The following is a 20,984-nucleotide window of genomic DNA, read 5'->3' on the forward strand; positions in this document are numbered from 1 at the left end:
TCTTATGAATATATAAAGTAGAAGCCTTGATAAATTTCCCCTCTATATCATAAGAAGAAGTCATGGAATACTTATCTAATCGTTATATCTGAAAGTCATAATTCGTTCTTATGATTTTCGCAGATCGTTTAACCTGAGTGTATAATCAGAATTTGTAAATAACGACAGTCTCACGCCATACGATCCTAATAGTAAATGAGAGCACCTCTTAGTTTACTGTCTCTTATGATTATGACGGAGCCATTATTGCAACTTCTTGAAAGTAAGGTAAGGCATCAAATATTAAATCAATCGGGTAAATCATGAAAGAAAAAATAAACAAAGAGAAACTGTCATTTACAGTTAGACCCTTTTGTCGTGGGACTGACGATAAGCTCGACAGCGACAGTAAATAAATAAACACAAAATTGTCATTTTTCATTGGGAACACTCGTGGAGTGTTTTGCTCGATTCGTGCACTTTTCGTGCAGTCGAGCAATTAAAACAGGTGCACTGTGTTTCATTGCTTTGCACCGCAAGAAAAAAATGCACTTTCGGGGCAATTCGCGGGCAACTATTTTGCACCCGTTTTCTTTTCCGAAAAGCAAGCGTGCAAACCACACTTTACGAAACCGCTAGGACAGGATCAGACAACTGGCTTCTTTTTCCAGGATAGAATTTTTCTTCTTATTCCGGTTGCTCCCTGCTGTAAATAATACATACATCACTGTTACAAGTAGAGATAATTATTCATTCTGAAAACTTTCTCCCCTTATAACATGCGATTATTTATCATTTGAAAACACTAATACAAATGTTATATCGGTCAAAAATATAGCTCTGGATTCATTTTGATCTGATGTTTGCTTTGAAGAAAACGGTTAGTTGAAACAGTTCAATGAAAATTTGCTAAAGCACTCAATTTTGGGTAATAAATCGATGCAGCTTTATTAACTAAAGTATTCAGCATATTCTATTTGAGAAAAATACTAACTTACATCCAAAGTATCCAAAGATTCGGTGCTATTCTCAACCAACATAATCAATATTCTCGTCCATATCACCCTTCGTGATTTCAGACTTTCTCTTTGTATCATTCAGTGATTGTTAAATGTACTCGTATACTTTCCACATTGACAGGACTTAAAAACAAATTGAACTTGAATCCTATTGAAATTAATAATTTTAAAAAGATGATCCGAAAAACAAAATATGCAATATCAAGCTACATTGTTACCGACGACAACACTTTTTCTAGATGTTTTTTCACCATCTCGATGGCAACTAATTAGATCTCTGTCGTTTTCAAACATTTTGTTCCCACACCCCTTTTTTACCCCGTTTCCCACAATATTTACTTCTTTTTTTCATTCTCTTCCGTAACATCACCATCACCGGAAGACCGCTCCAGTCAATGACCAGCATGCGGGCCACCCGCCGGGCCTTCGTAGCCTGGGGGTGTTTCCCGCGGACCCTCACGGACCGAAGAATGCGGCCAACATAGAAAATTACCATCGCCATCTGGAATCATCTCATCCTAAATTCAATTCACCGGCCACTACCGATCGCCAGATACTATATTACATAATGATACTACTCTAGTTTTAAGTTAGACGATAATTAAGATTAGTAAATACCCTTGGCATCTTAGAGCTTAAGCAGTGTGCCTTAATATTATATTATATTATTGAATAAAAAAAAAAACACTTTTTCTACCACCCTGCAGTAATATTGATTCCAACAACTTGTATTTGCTTATGTCAATTTCAACCAGCTAGTCCGAAACTGGCCCTAGAAGTGGATTAACAATTGTCAGGTCCTGTCCTAGCAAAACTGTTTCATTGATCGGCTGTCAGGGCAAAACACTGGCACCAAGCGAGTGGAATTAATGAAAAACGACAAATGTGTTGGTGTCGTTCTAAAGATTCTAATATTACACGAAAAGACGCATAAATTCCTATCAGAATCGTATACAGTATTCAGTCAAGCTGATGTGTACTTAATACGTTGTTTCGATGTAATATTTTGTGATTTGTTTGCAATGTATCTCGAGAACAGAAAATTATTACATTCTCAATTTTTTCACATTTGATAATCGGTCGGAATTACTATTTCGGACATTTAAATAAAATTAATACAACCACCATTATCAGCTGACAATGGAAAAAATTGGGTTTCGATTGAAGAATTTATTTTAATTTCTTGATGAGAAACTTGTATTCCAGTACGGCGGGCCAGGTGAGAAACTTACCGGAGTATGATGTTTTCTCATGAAATCATCAGCGGCCCTTACACGTGTCAATATTATTGTCAATCCAAAGTATTGTCAATACCGTCAATCCAATTGACTTGGTAACTTGAGTCCGCATTTTTCGAACAAATCAAGAGTTTGAAGCTTCAAATATTGCAACTGAACATTAAAACATTCAGAGGAGAGTTCATTGCACATATTTGATTCTTTCCTCTCTGGAGAGAAAGTATTGTCGGATTGATGAGCAATTTTGATTTTTTGACAATATTTTCGTCAATCCAATGAAGTTTCCATTACACGATCAAAAGTATTGTCAATACTCCTTGTATTGACAATAATATTGTCTCGTGTAAGGGCTGCTATCAATCGGCATCTGTTCATCAAACAGAATTCATTTGGTGCTGTACAATCCTGTGGGATGGTTGATCTCCGTTGCTTCCAGTTAAAATGTTGTTGTTCTGAGCTTAATCTCTCATTAACTTGCTGGTCAAAGCAATAACCGAGTAAGCAATGTATTCGATTCCAACGCACGGGGAGTCAACAAAAAATAGATTAATATTCAGTTCATGCGTGTAAGTGTGTACGCTCCAGATTTACGGAAAAACACTTGACCTAAATTTCAAACGAAAATGTCGGAGAAACGTAAGCTGGATAGAAGGAAGGTATTTAGCACTCAGCATAAATTTTTTTTGCGTGTGTGATCATGAAATTATAATTCCAGCACGAATCTCAACCGAAATTGATTGGAGAAACGGTAAAGCCAAACGATGAAGCGATCCATGAACAAATCGTTCATCCTGTCGAAGATTTGAACTGTTTCTTCGATCTCAGAACAAAACGTGGACAGTTACTTTTCTTCATAGTCACCATACTGGCGGCTATTCTGACGCAATGGCTTCCAAAAGGTAGTTATAATAGCCTTGTGCAGCCCAACGAACAAGTGCACTGCGAATCACAGACAAAAATTGTCGAGAAAATGGTACCGAATCCACTTGAGCAACGACCGAAGTACCAAGTTTACGGACGCAATCCAACCGGAGGTCATTTGGTACACGTCCACAATGTTCTGCAGCGACTGGGGATAGAGCAAGTGGACAACAGCACTGATGATTGGGATTTACTATGGGCTCATGACTACCCGTTTAGAAAGCTGGACCTTCATCACATGAAGCCACATCAACTTGTTAATCATTTCCCTGGTTCGGGTTATATAACAAATAAGGTCGATTTGTCAACTTCGGACATCAAATATGTTCCGAAAGCTTTCAAATTGCCCAGTGAGGCGGAAAAGTTCAAAAGCTATGCACAGGCGAACCCTGGCAGACTGTTCGTACAGAAAAATAATCAACATCGTCATATCCATATCAAGAAACCCGAGGAAATAGATTTTGGAAATAATGAGACATTCATTCAAGAATTTATCGACGATCCTCTGTTGGTAGATGGATATAAATTCGACATAGGCGTCTATACGGTGATTACCTCAATCGATCCCCTTCGCATCTATATCTATAAAGGCGACATTCTTTTCCGTTATTGTCCAGTTGAGTACTATCCCTTCGATGCGGAAAATGTTGATAAATACATTGTGGGAGATGACTATCTACCGACTTGGGATGTTCCTGCACTGAAAACATTCTACACGAAACTTGGCTTCGGTATGAAAGAATCGTTCGATGCTTACCTTCGAGGGATTGGGCGCGATCCTGCTATTATTTGGGAACAAGTTGAAGATGCGATTCGATTGGCGATTCTCAATAAGGAGTCACTCCTAGCGAACATTCTTTCACACTACGCTAGTAAACGTAATTTTTTCGAAATGATGCGATTTGATTTAGTCGTCGACAATAAACTTCGCGTCTTTCTGATGGAAGCCAACATGAGTCCTAATTTGTCTTCCGCCCATTTCAAACCGAACCGGTTGCTGTACGAACAAGTCATCTACAACTTTCTGCGCCTGGTGGGCGTAGGATCGGACCTGCGTCGGGAGTCCTTCCGAAAGCGTTCCCCCGACGTGGAAGCGATGGTATCATCGCTGAAAAACATTGTTGTCGAAGCGAACCGATGTTCCGAGGCACCCTGCCTCGAATCGTGCGCTCCGCTAGAATGCACCCTATGCGTTTCGTGTCTCAGCTGGGAAGACCTGCGGGATCTACATGCTGCCTACCGAGAACACCTGAACCGAGGGGATATGAAGCGGATTTTCCCAGTGCCAAAAGTTGACCGCCTGTCCGGCGTGGATCCGGCGGAATTAAGTGCCAAGAACCAGTGGATGACGCGCTGGTTTGATGAAAAGTGCAAAATGGACCATTCGTTCTGTTAGTGCTGGTGCTCGAATTGTATTACTTGGATCATTAGTTGGTAAGTTTTATTTGCGGATACGCTGATCGAACGGCCTGATTGCCGGACAGCGAAAAGAATATTCAGTACAAAGCCGAACTGTTTCTAACAAAATCCTTCCTGTTGAGAGAATTACGTTCAGTATGTGCACGTTGAATGATTCTACTTAAACGTGAATCTAGAAACAAACAAGTATTTTTGCCTTGTTCAATTTCTAATAGAACGTACAAAACATTATAACACTGGCATTCCGACAGAAAACATTGACAATAAAATAAATTAAGTAAAAAGCTTGATAATCAATAGATATAACTATTTATAATACCGTCATAAATCATACAAGAATCAGCCTCATGGCGTTGTTTGAGTTATTGATGTGAAACAAGGTAACCGAAATTTCCTATGAGCGCAACATTTGATCGAACTCTACCTACTGAAAAGGCGGTTACGGTTTTCGCCGTTTCATGGTTCAAATTCAAATTAGTCAATTTTATTTCGTAAATAACTACAAAATCGAAATGCATGCTACCACAGATTCACCGGTTAGGTTCAACTTATACGATGGAATTTTCCTGTGCTCACAGACTATTCTTCCTCATAGTTTTCCGTCTTCATGTCATTCAAACCGAGTTCCTCGTTTTGCTCATGTGACCTATGATACCGTATTATCCGCAGTGCCCCATCCGGGGTACCGTCATCATTCAGTGACTGGACGTAGCTGTTTCCGGTAGGGTCATCCAACACAATAGTCAACTGCCGGTTGCCATCGATCGCTTCATCCAGCTTACCGAAGAAGCTATCCAAGCGGTGTTTTGTGTCTTCATCATTGGAATCCATAAACATGCCAGTGCTTTCCACCAGTTGGTCTTTCATGGCAGTCAGTAAACCCTCTATGGTTGTGAAACGACCACCGAGGGCACCACCTCCCACTTCGCACTCCAACTCTCGAATTTTCAGATGGCACGACTCAGACTTCAGCACATCTCGCGAGAAATCTATCCTTCCTCGAACGGTAATTTCAATTCTTACGCCCTGATCTTCAATTCCACCGCCGGGTTTTATTTCATTCGTTCGGGTACCACAGTTATCGCACACCGTAGCCATAATTACAACTTCCTTGAAGTGAGGAATCTTGGTCAACTTCATATTAGTCTCACAATCTGCTGAACATTCCGGACATTTCGTTTGAAACTGCAATACTTCTCCGTGCAGTTCCTCTAGAGGCCATGAACCTTCCGCGATTGGTTTTAGTATGTTATCCTCTTCTTCTGGAATAGCTTCGCACTGATTAGGACGAGATGCACCTGCGTCCTTCTCCGACACTTCATCATGAGTGAACACGCCTAGTATATGATTCTGTTCTTTGTTCCTTTGAAAATGGGAAGTAGTCGAGTTAGGATCGGTTTGAGGTGCAAATGGATTTTCCACGAAACTGTTTCCAGAAATATCTTCAATTACTATCGTAAACGGCTGCTTCATCTCTTTCAGTTCCTTCATCGAATTTGCAAAATCGTCAATTTGTTGTGCTGTCTCCGGATGCTGTATTCGACGAACCGGCTGATCTTGCTCCAGCCCTCGTATCACTCGATCAATGATACCTTCAACGGTAGTGACTTCCCCTTTTTGTGACTGAGCCGGTATCTCGAAGTCCAGCTCCTCTATCCGAACACTCGAGTTGTCCGACTTGACAACACGACGATTCAGATCTTTTATAGATTCCAATTTCACCCGTATGCGGATACCCTTCGGAGCTACTTCACCACCTGACTGGATCTCATTGTTCTGGAAGCCACAATGTTCACAGGAAAATGACATAATTACTACCGCTTTGTAGAATGGAATTTCGGTCAGCAGCAGACGAGTTGTGCCCTATAACAAGAGAAGGATTGAGTGAATTCTATTTTATCTGAACTTAAACAAGATCGAGTTGATGAATTTAAACATTTTTAGAAATAAATGTATGCGGGTACTTACATTTTCATAACAATTCATGCACATGGACTCGATCTCGGTAGCGCCCAGTTCAGGTTCCTCATCCACATTCAGTTTCGGGAACATTTGGACTAATTCCGTTTCCGTCGTCATATTGAACCAAACTTACAGTTGAAAAAGTTTACTTTATATTAAAAATAATCAAGAAGGTATAAATTTTTTAACGTTTACTATCCAATGCTTATAATATTATGTATCGTCGTTCCGTACCCTTCATGTGGTTTCTGGAAGCATTGGTGACTTGACGTACAATGAAAACATATTTAGACAACATGAAAGTTATCCAGCATAGGGCACACTGGTCTAAGCCCAAATTTCACTTCTCATCTGCTGTCAACCGGCCTGTGAAGAAATCCTCATTCTTCATCCGTCACTTTTGTTCGAGTACACAACATTCGTGATAAAAACAAAACAAATTGTTCTTGATATTCCTTGAATTTTTGAGTTTTGTTTATCCATATCAGTTGCATCATTTACTGAAAGCTCGTACCAATGGCGCTTAATGTGGATATAAAGCTACGGAGAGCCAATAAAATCTATTACGAAGGGGTAAGTCTACATTGATTTGTTACGGAAAAATCGACCAGTTTCGGGAAGGCATTCACCTGCATAGTAAAATATAGAGCATGTCAAATTGTCGAAAAACTCAGCGATTCTGTATAGAGTTTCAAATTCAAATTATAGATTTGCTTCGTTTAGTTTCTCTTTCAATCATTACGAATAGTCCTGTATTTTCCAATAATTTCAGTACAGATCAAAAAATTAAAGTTTAAGTTATCATTCTGTGCAAATAAAGAAAGAGGATGTCATTTGCACTCTGGTCGTAATAAAAATTTTATACCCATATTTTTATTGATTTATTTTTAACTGATGTCGCTACATTGATGTCTCAGACGTGGGAGAGAACGTCTCAGCACTTCTATCATTGTTCGTAGTCTCGAACGAAAACGATTCATGCATGTATCGCACGAGACACGAAAGCAAACTGTGTTTTTTGTCTCATTAGTTTTTTTAGAAAACGATCTATGCCAAATAGATTATTCAGGTATTTTTATAAAAAAAGGACATAGCTTAAAATGAATTTTTGCCTTATTGATATTGTATGTAATTTCAAAAGTTACGTATTTAATTTTCAAATTCAACACTTCATACACAGGAAACTATTACTGGTGTAGTTCAAGTATCCAGCAATTCGGAAACTAAACACGAGGGCATTGTTTTATCACTGGAAGGACTGGTGAGTTAACGTAACCGGGTGCTTTTTCCAATTCATCAGACTAACTATATTTGAAGGTAAACCTCACGATTAGTAACAAAAATGTGGGAATATTTGAAGCCCTCTACAACTCGGTGAAACCTATCATCTTGCTCAATCAGCATACTGATTTGGCATCATCTGGTAAGCTGCCGGCTGGAACAACCGAATTTCCATTTGAGCTTCCTTTGATTTGCTCAAAAGAACCGAAAATTCTCTACGAAACATATCATGGAGTGTTTGTCAATATAACTTATCTCCTGAAATGTGAAGTAAAACGTAGTTTTCTCGCGAAAACGGCATTCAAAACGCAACAATTCATCATTCAATATCGACCGAGCTCTCCACCGGAGAAGAAATCCGAAGTCAGCTTCTCAATCAGTCCTGATACACTGCAAAAAACGGCTAAAGAGCGAATCTCAATTCCTAGGTTCCTAATAACGGGAGTGCTGGATTCGACGGAAACCTGTGTCACTCAACCATTTACAGGCACTCTGACGGTACACCACACTGAAGTACCTATCAAATCGATTGAAATTCAGCTTGTCCGAGTTGAAACGTGCGGCTGTGCCGAGGGCTACGCACGAGATGCTACCGAGATCCAGAATATCCAGATAGCGGACGGAAATGTTTGCCCCAAGGTACCCATTCCAATTTATATCACATTCCCCCGGTTGTTTACGTGCCCGACACTGATAACGAAAAATTTCAAAGTCGGTAGGTTGTTTTGGTGTATATCGTTTTGAGTGTGTAATTTTCAAATTTCTGTTTATTTTTAGAATTCGAAGTGAATTTGGTAGTAATCTTCGGCGATGATTATTTGGTGACGGAAAACTTTCAGATTATGTTGAACAGAACTGCCTAATATTACGCAAATTAAAATATTTGTATCAATTTCCCGTTGTATATGTAGATGAAAATAAATTGTATATCAAGGTCTCAGTGAAGATCACTTACGTTACGTTAGCACTAGTTATCGGTTATTTAGATTCAGACGGTTCGTCACCTGTCGTCACGGCCAGTAATAAGCCGACACTCGTTTACGCCTTTGCATCTGTTAAGCGGTTTAAATTGAACTATTAGGCGCGAGATGTTAGATCAATTTGAACTGTTTTAAACAATGGTGAGCCGAAGGTGAAACTCGTAAAAATAGAGTTCAAAACATTCCGAAATGTTGGCTGTTACAAAACTTTATATTGTATTTAACAGGTAGTCTCTCATTTGGAACAAAGTTGTCATTCCAAACGAACAGATATCGTCACTCTGGTTATAGGCACTCTAGTTCCGATCATAGCCAATTCGAAACAGAATTTGAAACTGTTTTGCTTTCCGATGTTTGATTAACGAGAAATGATGACACTTTTATCTGTAAAAAGTATAATGTTGAAATATTGTTTAAACAATAAGTGGAATTTAAAAAGAAATTTTCTGGAGGAATCTGACCTTATTAGCCCATCTTCCTATCTTTGACATAAGTAATATACAATAACTTAGCCTACATATGGCATTGCATTTGTTGATAAAATACATCGGAATAAATACACTTTTTAACTGGTTAGTAGTTAAAAATAATGGAGCTATAGCAAAATGAAGACAAAAGCAAATTTTTACGTATTTTAATGACTTTTTTTACAAACAAAATTAAATTCCATAGCAAAATTTACCGCGCTCAAATATTATAGAGCCTTTGCGAAAATCTTGGCTTATTTGCTTTGCGAAAATAAAAAAAAATAGTTTTTCTTTGAAGTTTTCTTGAATATCTCTATAATAGGTAACCCTGCTTACGAATTTTATAACGAAAAGCAAAGAAAAAAAATAGGACCATATGATTGGCACAATGACGCTGCGATGAAATGTAGAGGCTTTGCTTTTTTTTTTTTTCTCTCTCTGTTTGGCTCAGACCTGTCGGTCCATAAAGCCAGGTCTTGTGTTATTTTTAGTTGTGTTGCTAAACTAATCGATTCGGATCTGATGCTGTACTGTGATGATGATTTATGATGTGTATTTTTTTTTATAGCGGCTGTAATCGGGTAGTCGTTGAGTTCGATTTTCTTTTGTTTTTTTTTATAGTTTTATTGACAACTCAAACATGTTTTTTTATTGCTCTTAGATATTCGACTATTTGCAGTTGTTCATTCGTTTTTTTTTTGTGAGAGGATTTCGCTAAGTGTTTTTTTGTTATGTAATACTGGAAAGCAAACTCTAATTATATCGAACTGACTGCAGTTGTACAGAATGTGATTCAGGTCTTCAGTAACATTGCAGTGTTCGCAGCGGTCGTTTGGTAAGTAATTCCATTGCGCAAGTTTCTCTTTGGTTGTTGTATGACCTGTTCTAATTCTAGATAAGACTATTGTTTCTGATGTGGTGAGATGATGATTTTTAAGCCATGATTGTTTGAACCAAGGCTTTGGTGATACTAATTTGGAATGTTCAAAATGGAATCGTCCTTTTTCCTCAGATATATTACTGTATTTATCTTGCCATATTTGCCAAAGTTCTGTTTTAACTGCTGATTGGAGGTCTGTTAATGTGAGATTGTAGTTTTCTATAGTGTTTCTAGTAGTGCCTAATTTTGCTGCATGATCTGCTCTATCATTTTCTATCAGATCTATGTGACTCGGGATCCACTGAACAATTATTTTTTCAATGTTGTAATCTAATGTTATATTTTTGAATTCTGTGATAAGATAGTTATGTCTATTGTCTTGATTTTTTAGTGATTGACATGCACTTTTTGAGTCTGTGAATATAACCAATTTATTTGTTTTCTGAATTATTGCGTACTCTAATGCTGTCATGATAGCGACTATTTCCGCGTTCATTATGGTAAAACCTGGTTTAAGTCTTCCACTGTACGAAATCTTTTTTTGAGGGTCGTAGTATCCATATCCCACATTATCTTGGATTTTGGAACCGTCTGTGTATATGTGGTAGAAATTTGTGTAGTTATTCATTATCATGCTTTTGACTATATCCCTTTGTGTTTTTATAGGAAGGTTCATTTTACTTAGTCCTTTTATTTCGGTTTTTATTAGGTTTTTTACCGTCACTGCTAACCTCAATCGGATGAACACATTTTGACAGTTCAGCAGTACTGTTTGTAAACAGAAATTTCTTTTGTTTGTTTATTGACAAATTGGATCAGACCATTTACGGTCCGTATCGCCTAAATAAAGTTTTAAAACATTTGTTCACGACTAAATACGGTTCGTTTTTGATATTTATTAAATAAAAGTGACTAGTTGCAAAGTGTAAAGATGATTGTTTTAGTTGTGCTCTTCGATTTTTGTTTAAGCTTGTTTGTAAACAGTACCGCTGAACTGTCAAGGATGAATACTTGTTCATTTGTGTCGTCACGATATAAAACCTAATTATAAGTTTGTTCTTATTATCATTACTGTTGTTTATGGGATTAGTTGGCTTGTTTAATTGATAGAGGTGATAGTTGTTGAGTGCTGCAATTTTTTCGAGATAAGATATATGTTGTGGTAGATGTTCTAATGCAATTATACTGTGTAAAGAGTCAAGTGTTGAACTATTTTTGTAATATATTGTTTTTGATATTTCTTTCATTGTGATGTATTCCGCCCTCATTTTGAGCGGCAATTCACCTGCCTCGTAAAGTATTACATGATTAGGTGTGGATGGTAGTAATCTCATTGAAGTTCGTATTGCTAAGTGATGCACTGATTCTAGTTTAGAGAATATAGTTTTGGGAGCTGCTGCTATAATCGATAAACCGTAATCGAGGTGAGGTCGGACTATTGCATTTGAGATTCTTAGAGCTTGTTCTGGGTGAGCACCGTTTCTTCTTTTGGTAATCATTTTGATTATATTTATTTTGTTTTTTGCTTTAGCTATTGTACTTGTTATGTGATTTTTGTAAGTTAGTTTGTGGTCAATGTATATTCCTAGTATTCTGTGGTATGCTACTACCGGAACTGAGCTATTTTCTATTTTAATGCTAATTTCAGGATCATATTTTCTAGTGTAGATTATTGATGCGGATTTTGTTGGATTTATATGCATCCCAATGTTTTTAAATGCGAACGATAACTTCGTGAGAAATGTGGACATTTTATTAGCAGCTGATGCGACATTGATTCCTGTTGTGATGGCTGTAAAGTCGTCCGCGAATTGAATTATTTCTTCGTCTCCGTTGGCTATGGAATGTATAATTTTAGTGTATATGTTGAAAAGTATGGGAGAGAGAGGACAGCCTTGCGGTAGACCTTTATTAGTGTTTTTCTCTATTATCGTTCCGTCAGTTAGTGTTAATATCATTTTTCTGTTCTTCAGATATTCGTATATCCAATTGATTATCTCGATGGGTATACTTTCTTGTTCTAGTGTTTTTAGTAACAGTTCAACATCTACATTATCAAATGCTTTACTGAGATCTAGAAAGGTTGTTATTATCACTAGTCCTTCTCTTTTTGCTTGGTGTATTTTTGAGACTATGGTATTTACACAGTTGATGGCAGATGTATGTTGTTTAAATCCAAAAGAATTGATGGGTATTGTATTTTTCTTAATTAGTATATCTGTTAGCTTTAGTTTTACTGTGCTATTGATTATTTTTAATAATATACTTATCATTGCTAACGGTCTGTAAGACGAGGTTTCGAATTGGTCTTTTCCTGGTTTTAATAGAGGTATAATTCTGATTGATCTCCATTCCTCCGGTATATTACATGTTATGAGGACTTTATTTAACAGTTCTATTAAGTGTACTTGTAGGGGTAGGTTTAGGTTTTTGAACATGTAAAAGGAGAAATTATCTGTACCGGGGGTTGAGTGATCGTTTTTTAAATTAATAATTTTAATAATTTCATGAAAATTTATGCAAATATGATTTGTTACTGATTTTGGGGTGTATTCTATTTCTTTATTGATCGCTGGGAAATTTAGATTCATGAAATCATTTGCTATTTGTTTATTGCTAAGTAAAGCTTGATTATTTTTAGAAGGTCTTCCAGTGTTGATCATTTTCACTGTATTCCATAATTGCTTTTGGTCCATTTGTGAATCGATTGAATTTATTAGTGAACTCCATGATTTTCTTTTTTCAGATCGTATCGCTTTTTTCAATGTTGCACGTGCTTTTTTGAAGGATAGAAGGTTCTCTATGGATTTATGTTTGAAGAACTCTTTTAGTTTGTTATTTTTTTGATGCAATAGATGTTGTATATCTGTGGTCCACCATGTTTTTGGTGTTTTGTTTCTGTTTGGATAGTATTTGGATGATTCTATATTTTCATTTAATATTGGAAGAATGTCTTCCGGTGTGTGGATCATTTGGGGCTGCAATTGGTTTAATTTTGTGATGACTTGTTTTTTGTTTATTTGAGGTATTGGAGATGGTTTTGGTATTATGTTTTCTATTTCCATTTTTATGACTCTATGATTGCTGTTGAAATCTTCGTTAATTATATACCATTGAATTCTTCCTGCTATATTAGTCGTCGCTAATGTTAGGTCTATCGAAGAAGGAGTGGTGTTTGGTGCTTTTATTAAAGTATTAGAGCCATCGTTCAGTAGGACGAGATCCCGATTTTCAATAAGATGTTCAATCATTTCTCCTCTGGGACAATTTTGTTGGTGTGGATTCCATATTTGGTTATGTGCATTAAAGTCTCCTGCTAATATTGTATATCCTTTTAGGTTATCAATTATATCTAATAGTTTTTTGAACGGGGACCTGATTTCATTGACGCTGATTGGTGAGGGTGGTATGTATACTGATAATATTTGTAGTTGGGGGGTGGTATTTGTTGTTTCTACAGCTATAATCTCTATTGGATGTAGGTTCGGTAATAAAAGTTTTTTGGTGATTATGTCTTTTTTTATGAGAAGGCCTACCCCTCCATAACCTAGCGGTCTGACTTCTGTAATTAAATCATAGCCAGAGAACTTGATTTTTTCATCTGGTTTTAGCCATATTTCGCTTAATATTGCTATATCTACATTACCCCTTTTTAGGTATTCTTTAATTAGTTCTCTAGTGTCTGTGGGTCTAATACTTGTGACATTATTTTGTATTATTGTTAGATTTCTGTTTAGTTTTGGACACATCATGATTTATTAAAAAAATTGTGGGGCTTTTTTTTCGTGTAGTTAATATAAAGTTTAGATGGTTTACTATTAATTTGAAATGGGTTGTATTGGGTTCAATATATCGTTAAGCTGGTTACTAATGTTTATCAGTAGTAAGTCTTGTTCTATTGTGTCTGTTTTGTTGATGTTTTGTATAATTAGGCTTTGTATATTTTTTATTTTTGCCATTATGTTGTTCAAATCGAATTGTTGAATCAGTTCTGTTTTTATCTGATTCACTAATGCTTCGGTATCTGAAATTTGGTATGGATTGGGCTTGCGTGTGTTTGGACTATTTGGTATTTTATCTGGTATTGGATGTGTGCTAGTTGATGGATTGTCTTTCTGTGTCTCTTGCTGGTTAGGTAGATTTTGCTGTATACTGTTTGGAGGATTTTCTAGTAATGGGAAGTCACGTAATGAATCAATTCTGTGTTGAATATTGTTGTTCTTTGGATATTTCTTAGAAGCTTCGAAAAAACTGGTTTTGTTTACTGCCATGTCTGTTCTGATTTTATCTTGACGATGTCGTTCTGGGCAATTTTTGTCTGATGCTTTATGTGTGCCTTTACAGTTTATACAAGTTATGTCATTTGTTGTACATTCGTCTTCTTGGTGGTCGTAGCCACATTTGCAGCATTTTGGTGTGTTTGATTTACAAAATTTGTTTCTGTGTCCATAGCGCCAACAGTTTGTGCAGATTTTGAGTGGGAAAATGTATGGTTCACAATATGAGTTAATTCCATAGATTTTTACGGTTTTTGGTAGTTCTTGGCCCTGAACAAAAATTTTTACAGAGTAAGTAGGTTTTAAGGAGTTATCAGAGAGTTTCTTGATTCTTTCTATCTTAGAAACAATATTTTCACATTCAATATTTTTTAATATTTCCTCTTCAGTTAATGTGGGGGGAACGTTACGTATTACTCCGATTGTCTCTTTGAAACGAGTCGGTACGAAAAAAGTATATCCAAAATTTTCTTTGAGTAGTTTAGAGTTTATGAGTTGCTCTGCATCTCTTGGCTTTTCAAATGTGATTTGCATTCGTCCTCTGCCGGCTGGTTTGAGTTCTGAGTATTTTTTAATCCCAATGTTGTGTAACATTTTAGCAACTTCCATTGGGTGTGGAAATTTTTCTTTGCTTTCTTTATTATTTGTGACGTCGGAACCATTAGGTTTAATGCGTTCAATTATAAATGTTGAGTAAATCGTATTTTTTTCCCATTTTTCGTTGATAGTCTTGTCTTTGTGTTTTTTTGTCTTTTTTCCAGAACCTTCCGGGACAGTTGTATTATCCGGAATTTTCATCAGCGAATCTCGATTCTGATCGGATTCTTTCTGTCTTTTCATGATGCTACGTAATTGGTTTTGTTTTTTAAGCGGTATATTTATTTTGATACGTTTTTCTTTAGATTGATCTTCACATTGTTGGTCAGTAACGCTTTTCATAAACTTACGTTTTTCTTTCAAGATGGCGTCTGTTCCCTCTATTTCAGGAGCACTGCCATCTGAATCATCTTCTTCAACTATCATAAATCACACTGTGCACTGCAGTCTGTATTCAAGCGAATTTTCAATACTATCAATAGCCTTAATATCTAAGAGAAATCAAAAATTATGGAGTTTAGGAAATTTAATTGCGTATCCGTTACAGCCACTATTATACACCTTCAACACTATAGCTTCAGATTTACAGAAAATTTTTCGCGCTCGCGCTCAAATTCACAAGCCTGTTTTACTTTCCGGTCTGTTAGCTTTGGCGGTTGGAGAGAGAATGAGAGGCTTTGCTTATTTATATGCGATACTTTCAGCAAGAGCTGTCATACACTGAGCCAAATTATCACTTTCACATTATATGATATTGTAATGATTTTGCACTATTGGAATTCTCAATGATAGCTATGTGGTGTATTCAACATCATGTCAAGTATATATGTTAATGCTATGAAGCATAACATTCTTCTGGAAGTTATTCTCATATGATTTCAATATAGCAAATGAAATTTCTTGTCTGAATCGAATCTATTAGCGTGTTCTATAGTCACAAATAGGCAAATCATATAAGAAATATCGGAAAACCTTTTGAAATGCATTTGGTATTATATTGAAACGTATTTATTCAGGTTAGTGTACTCCATTTTATATGCCATATAAAATAAAACAAAGTCAACGTTCTGTTCATAACAAATTAAAATATTTATTTATATAAACATTACATATTACCGTTTTATTATCATATCACCTAATCATATATCACTTTTATTATAATCCTTTCCGATGTTCGCCAACTCAAATAAACCGATACCACATCCTGATTGAAGTGAATAAGTATTATTGAGTACAAAATATATACGAAGTAAAATACATACCACTCAAAACTTCTAGAAAATGTTGCGGAAATCCCAACTCGAATAAAACGCGTTGTTCTCGGGTAGCCATCATTATTTTTTCCGTATTTGTTAAATTTTGTTATATACATGTCATCGAACATTCATACAGCTCATATATGATATTCCCAATATTTTCACTATGGCTATGGATATTTGAAAGTTATTGTATATTATATAAATTTCATATACACTATCAATTATAGTTATATGTTTCCATATGACTTCTATAATAAATAAAAACAATTGATTCATATGACACATTTAATGAATAGAAAAAAAATTTTCATTTCAGTGTAGGATAGGAAAAATTTTAACTCGTCATTTTACCGGTTTCCCATAAAAAAAACAGGCAAATTCATTTAAAAAATTATAGTAGAAGAGGAAGAAAAAGCTTTTACTGTGAGGTGGTATTATTGATCTCAATTTATTGTGCGAAAAATAACGTTTATTCAGAATTGAGGATTATACTTGGTTCAGTACCATTTTGCAAATGCCTGGAAATAACAAATAAAATATCTAAAATAAGTCAATCGCCAAACATTCTAGTTCTCGAGAAATCATTATTGCACTGGTTTCTGTTTAAGAAAATGCTGGTCCGAAAAAAACCTAACCTTACCCAATTTCACACATTTCTGAAGATTTTCCATGTTTAATTTTGAAATCGATTTTCTTCTACTCCGAATTCGTTTTCTTTGCTGATATCTGATATGAAAATTTTCGGAAGAATCCTCCTTTTCTGGATTCTATTTTTCATTGGCAGGTGTCGCTACCGGTAATTTAACAATGTGCCAATTGTATTGTTGTTAATAGATGTCAGAGTTCTGTCAGTACATAGCAGTTGCCGTTATGATCACACTTTTGATTCAGCACTTTCATACTGTGCAGTTCGATTTGGTATGTGAACTATGCAATACCCCAGTGAATCCGTACATCGGATGCATCGTACATGAAAGCTTTTCATTTCTTACCCCGAACATAGGTCAGAGTTTTCCCAGTGATCGAACTGATGCGGATCAAATCCACCGCGAATGATTATTTTTATCACTAACGAGATAATGTGAGAACATGATCATTTCTATCAGTGTCAATACACAGTTAGCAAATCATAGTTAACTTTTTTCCCCAGTGTATTGTTCCCAAACGTCAAAAAGAAGCAGTCTTTTCGCGTGTACACAGCAAAAGTATCAGGCAGTACAGAGTGCAGGAAAATGTAATGCGAAAAATGGCTGAATCGAAGAGATCAGCAACAACGTCGTCCTCATCAAGCAGTAGTAAATCTCGAAAGTCCCGGAATGATTTCATTCGCAGTGTCGTAGGAAGCTATCTGAAACAACGAAACTACGGGGTGAGTGACGAACTAAATTCTAGCTGTCTAACAGAAGTGGACTAGTTGCTGTCTAACAACATCATCATCATCAGTCGCCGCAACGAAGTTTTTTCTTCTGCTGGTGGAGCTAACCTAAAAATTCTATGAAGAATCTTGGATGTTTTGATGTCTTAATATCTAGGTTCCAGTTTGTTTTACTTTTTGAATCATGACCTGGAAATAGTATCAGATAAAGTTTAATCACTGGAGGCGCACCATTAATTGCATTGTGTTCGGGTTGATAATCTGTTTGTTTATTGTTGACTGTTAGCAGTGCTCAGAATTAGTGCTTTAGTTACTCCTTGTTTTTTGTTGTTGTTGTAGGTGAATGACCGCTTTAGAAAATCGGATTTGATTCTAACTCAATCTACCGACCAAATTGTCATGAACACTGCCATCAAGAACGAGATGTCCAAAGCGAACAGCTTTCTGTTTTCGAACATTTTCTGCCTGAACAACAATCCGGCCCAGGTGGACCAACATTTCGCCAAGTAGGTTAACTTATTCGTTGAATTTTTCAACTGTAACTATCATTATTATTTTCTAGACTATGTAATTTTATCAAATGCCAACCAGAACCAGTGCAGCAAGAATTATCGGAACTGATAAATCCGCTTCTTTGCCATCTGTACATTGAAATGTTAAAAGGACGGGACTGGCGTCCGGCTATTGAGTTCCTGCGAAAATATGCCTCTCTAGTAGGAAGGATAGAACCATCAAGCGCTCCACCGAGCAGTTCGCCATTGATAATGAATCAAAAAATAAACGGAACCGTCGAGGATCAGCAAGCTACCGGGATACCTGCTTCAACTATAGAAAACTCGGCAATTGTGTTCTCTCTGCCGCAGGAAACTGTCCCACCGAAGCTGGAAACATTCAAACAGCTTGTCTGCAAACTATCTCAAACTACTCGAATTCAGGATTTGGAAAACGAGCCGCTTACCCTACAGTTCCGTTCCTGTCAGTACGAAATTCGACTTTGCGGTGATTCTGTAATTGCACTTCACAGGTACCTCGGTAAGCATGGACACTCACTGATTCTTCAGATTCTACGGAATTGGTTCTATTTCGAAACAAGCGACGATAAGGATTTTACTGACTATAGCCCAGATCCGGCTGCTCCGAGGAAGACTAAAAAACCTCGGTTGGCTATACCCAATGGATTGGAACTGATCAATGGAGATCCTTCGATGGACGTAGAACAGACTGAACCGGAGTACGATTTTTCCGAGCACTCCAATGAAGAGAATGTGAAGTTCTTACTGAAAAATGGTTTCAACAGTGCTTTCCTGCGTTACAAAGTTAGTGAATTGAATGGCAGTTTGGAAGGAGCAAGAACAGAGGGTCGCATTCATCCATACATGTCGACGATGGATATGCTCGACGACGACGACGAAGATGATACCGGTGGGTTTATGCCATCGCTCGAGGATATCCCCGTCAAGTCAGAGGTATTTCAGGATGGAACCGAGCAACAGCTACAGGAAGATATATCGGGACTGTTTCGAAAGATGACTTCGGCCGAACGGTTGCGGAAAATTAGAGAATGTACGGAAAGGTTAAACCAGTACCAGGATCCGCTTTGCATTTACCAGGTTGAAAACGTTGACGACCGACTAACGTCGGCAGCAATCGATCAGCACAGTTGCCATCTGGCAAGTGGATTCGAAGATTCCTCCATTATGTTGTGGTCGGTCAATCGCAGCACTCAGATTGGTCGAAAGCCGTACACAACGGTGCGGGATCGTCAGTGCTGTTGGAATGTGACTTCCTGTGATAGTAGATTTAGTGAAGAAGGAGATGAGTTAGTAGAGCAAGAGGACACACTCCCGGGAGAGTCCTCCGCACGAAGGAGTTCATTTCATGTCAAATCGCAGGCAGAGATTGACAGGCAGAACAAATTACTTCCGATTTACAGTAGGCACCTCAGTAAGCGGGACCGATGGAAACAGTTCATGGAGAGGAGATGCTGCGAGAATGTGTTGTAAGTAATAATAATAATAATAATAGCTAATATAATGTAAAATTGTTTTACGGTCTGTTTGAACAGCACGGAAACGGGTGGGGTTACACTGCGTGGTCACTCCAATGCCATCACGGATCTCATATTCTCCGGGCACGGGCCGCTACTGATGAGTGTTTCTCGTGATCTTACGATGCGGGCATGGCACTCGAGTGATTACAACTGTCGGGCAGTGTACCGTGGTCACAACCATCCGATCTGGTGCGTGGCGGAAAGTACTACTGGGCTATATTTAGCCACCGGCTCTCGAGATACTACGGCGCGTTTGTGGTCAACCGATCGAGAGTTTCCGCTTCAGATTTATGTGGGACACACGCAGGACGTGGACACAGTAGCATTTCATCCTAATGGGAACTACTTGGCGACCGGTTCCACTGATCTTACCGTAAGACTGTGGTGCGTTACCAGTGGGAAATTGTTTCGCATCTTCACCGATTGTCGTCAGCCGATTCAACGAGTATGCTTCAGTCCGGATGGCAAATATCTTGCAGCTGCTGGTATTGTAATTATAAGTTGGACTAAAATCATAGTTGGTTAAACCGTTTCATTTAACAGGTGAGGAAAATCGGGTTCGAATTTTTGATCTGGCTGCCGGTTCCCAACTGACTGAACTACGAGATCATACTTCGGCAGTAACCTGCGTTGCCTGGAGTCCAAATAGTCGACATTTTGTATCGGCTGGGGCCGATGGAACCGTTCGAATTTGGGACGCAACGCGAATGGTTTCATCTAGTTCTTCCGCTACATCATCTTCGGCCGGGAGCTCTAGCAGCAATCAGCATAGTACAATCAATAGCCCTAGCAGTGGTGCTGCTTCTGTCCCGGTTGCTGGTGCCAGTAACAATGGAATGACTAGTAACATTCATAATAACTCAACACAGAAGAGCAAATCCAGTGGGTCCTCTACGTCAAGCAATAATCTGCTGCTGGCCTACTCAACCGGATCCCGGCGGATCTACCGGTTGCACTACAATCAACAGAATGGTAAACTGAGTTGCATCGGCAGTAGCTAGAATGGAACGGGTGAGCTTCCCAGTCGCGTCAGTGTGTGTTAAGTATTATTTATTATTTCTGGCACCTTAGTAATACTTCGTCCCTGTTATTCCTATCCCGATTCTTCCTCTCGTATACTCAAAATATTCCGTTGTTCAAAATTCGGAATTAAGTCGTTTCATGTTTAGTTAAAATTAAGTTTCCTAGATGGAAGGATACAGTAATGCGATGCAGAAGTGAAAATAAATATTCTGCTCTTAACAAAAACAAAACAATGGAATCCACGGAAGAATTGCCGT

At 37.6% G+C, this 20,984-nt stretch overlaps 4 protein-coding genes across 4 annotated transcripts; 3 read left to right on the top strand and 1 right to left on the bottom strand.

Moving 5' to 3' along the window:
* The first annotated feature begins 2,562 nt into the window (after positions 1-2,562).
* LOC131436760 (probable tubulin polyglutamylase ttll-15) lies at positions 2,563-4,924 on the top strand. Its single transcript, XM_058605665.1, has 2 exons — positions 2,563-2,892; positions 2,952-4,924. The coding sequence occupies exons 1-2, from the start codon at positions 2,860-2,862 to the stop codon at positions 4,551-4,553; spliced, it is 1,635 nt and encodes a 544-aa protein (XP_058461648.1). The 5' UTR covers positions 2,563-2,859; the 3' UTR covers positions 4,554-4,924.
* Positions 4,870-6,792, bottom strand: LOC131436770 (zinc finger protein ZPR1). The gene is made up of 2 exons (XM_058605677.1): positions 6,545-6,792; positions 4,870-6,439 (listed from the first exon to the last, which is right to left on the bottom strand). The coding sequence occupies exons 1-2, from the start codon at positions 6,653-6,655 to the stop codon at positions 5,156-5,158; spliced, it is 1,395 nt and encodes a 464-aa protein (XP_058461660.1). The 5' UTR covers positions 6,656-6,792; the 3' UTR covers positions 4,870-5,155.
* A 131-nt stretch (positions 6,793-6,923) lies between these two features.
* LOC131436778 (vacuolar protein sorting-associated protein 26C) lies at positions 6,924-8,778 on the top strand. Its single transcript, XM_058605688.1, has 4 exons — positions 6,924-7,111; positions 7,719-7,799; positions 7,856-8,534; positions 8,597-8,778. The coding sequence occupies exons 1-4, from the start codon at positions 7,055-7,057 to the stop codon at positions 8,680-8,682; spliced, it is 903 nt and encodes a 300-aa protein (XP_058461671.1). The 5' UTR covers positions 6,924-7,054; the 3' UTR covers positions 8,683-8,778.
* Positions 8,779-17,446: 8,668 nt separating this feature from the next.
* LOC131436785 (uncharacterized) lies at positions 17,447-20,960 on the top strand. Its single transcript, XM_058605702.1, has 5 exons — positions 17,447-17,648; positions 17,994-18,160; positions 18,217-19,653; positions 19,720-20,189; positions 20,248-20,960. The coding sequence occupies exons 1-5, from the start codon at positions 17,517-17,519 to the stop codon at positions 20,703-20,705; spliced, it is 2,664 nt and encodes an 887-aa protein (XP_058461685.1). The 5' UTR covers positions 17,447-17,516; the 3' UTR covers positions 20,706-20,960.
* The last annotated feature ends 24 nt before the right edge of the window (positions 20,961-20,984 follow it).

Source organism: Malaya genurostris, chromosome 1 (assembly GCF_030247185.1).
Source record: "Malaya genurostris strain Urasoe2022 chromosome 1, Malgen_1.1, whole genome shotgun sequence".
In the NCBI taxonomy this organism is placed as follows: Eukaryota; Metazoa; Arthropoda; class Insecta; order Diptera; family Culicidae; genus Malaya; species Malaya genurostris.

Excerpts from the sequence above, each read along its gene's own strand:
- LOC131436778 (XM_058605688.1), top strand. The coding sequence starts at position 7,055 with ATGGCGCTTAATGTGGATATAAAGCTACGGAGAGCCAATAAAATCTAT. Across the intron at positions 7,800-7,855 it reads TTTTATCACTGGAAGGACTG|GTAAACCTCACGATTAGTAA; the intron begins GTGAGTTAACGT and ends CTATATTTGAAG. Across the intron at positions 8,535-8,596 it reads AACGAAAAATTTCAAAGTCG|AATTCGAAGTGAATTTGGTA; the intron begins GTAGGTTGTTTT and ends GTTTATTTTTAG.
- LOC131436785 (XM_058605702.1), top strand. The coding sequence starts at position 17,517 with ATGCGAAAAATGGCTGAATCGAAGAGATCAGCAACAACGTCGTCCTCA. Across the intron at positions 18,161-18,216 it reads GTGGACCAACATTTCGCCAA|ACTATGTAATTTTATCAAAT; the intron begins GTAGGTTAACTT and ends ATTATTTTCTAG. Across the intron at positions 20,190-20,247 it reads CAAATATCTTGCAGCTGCTG|GTGAGGAAAATCGGGTTCGA; the intron begins GTATTGTAATTA and ends TTCATTTAACAG.
- LOC131436770 (XM_058605677.1), bottom strand. The coding sequence starts at position 6,655 with ATGACGACGGAAACGGAATTAGTCCAAATGTTCCCGAAACTGAATGTG. Across the intron at positions 6,440-6,544 it reads GCATGAATTGTTATGAAAAT|GGCACAACTCGTCTGCTGCT; the intron begins GTAAGTACCCGC and ends CTCTTGTTATAG.
- LOC131436760 (XM_058605665.1), top strand. The coding sequence starts at position 2,860 with ATGTCGGAGAAACGTAAGCTGGATAGAAGGAAG. Across the intron at positions 2,893-2,951 it reads GTAAGCTGGATAGAAGGAAG|CACGAATCTCAACCGAAATT; the intron begins GTATTTAGCACT and ends TTATAATTCCAG.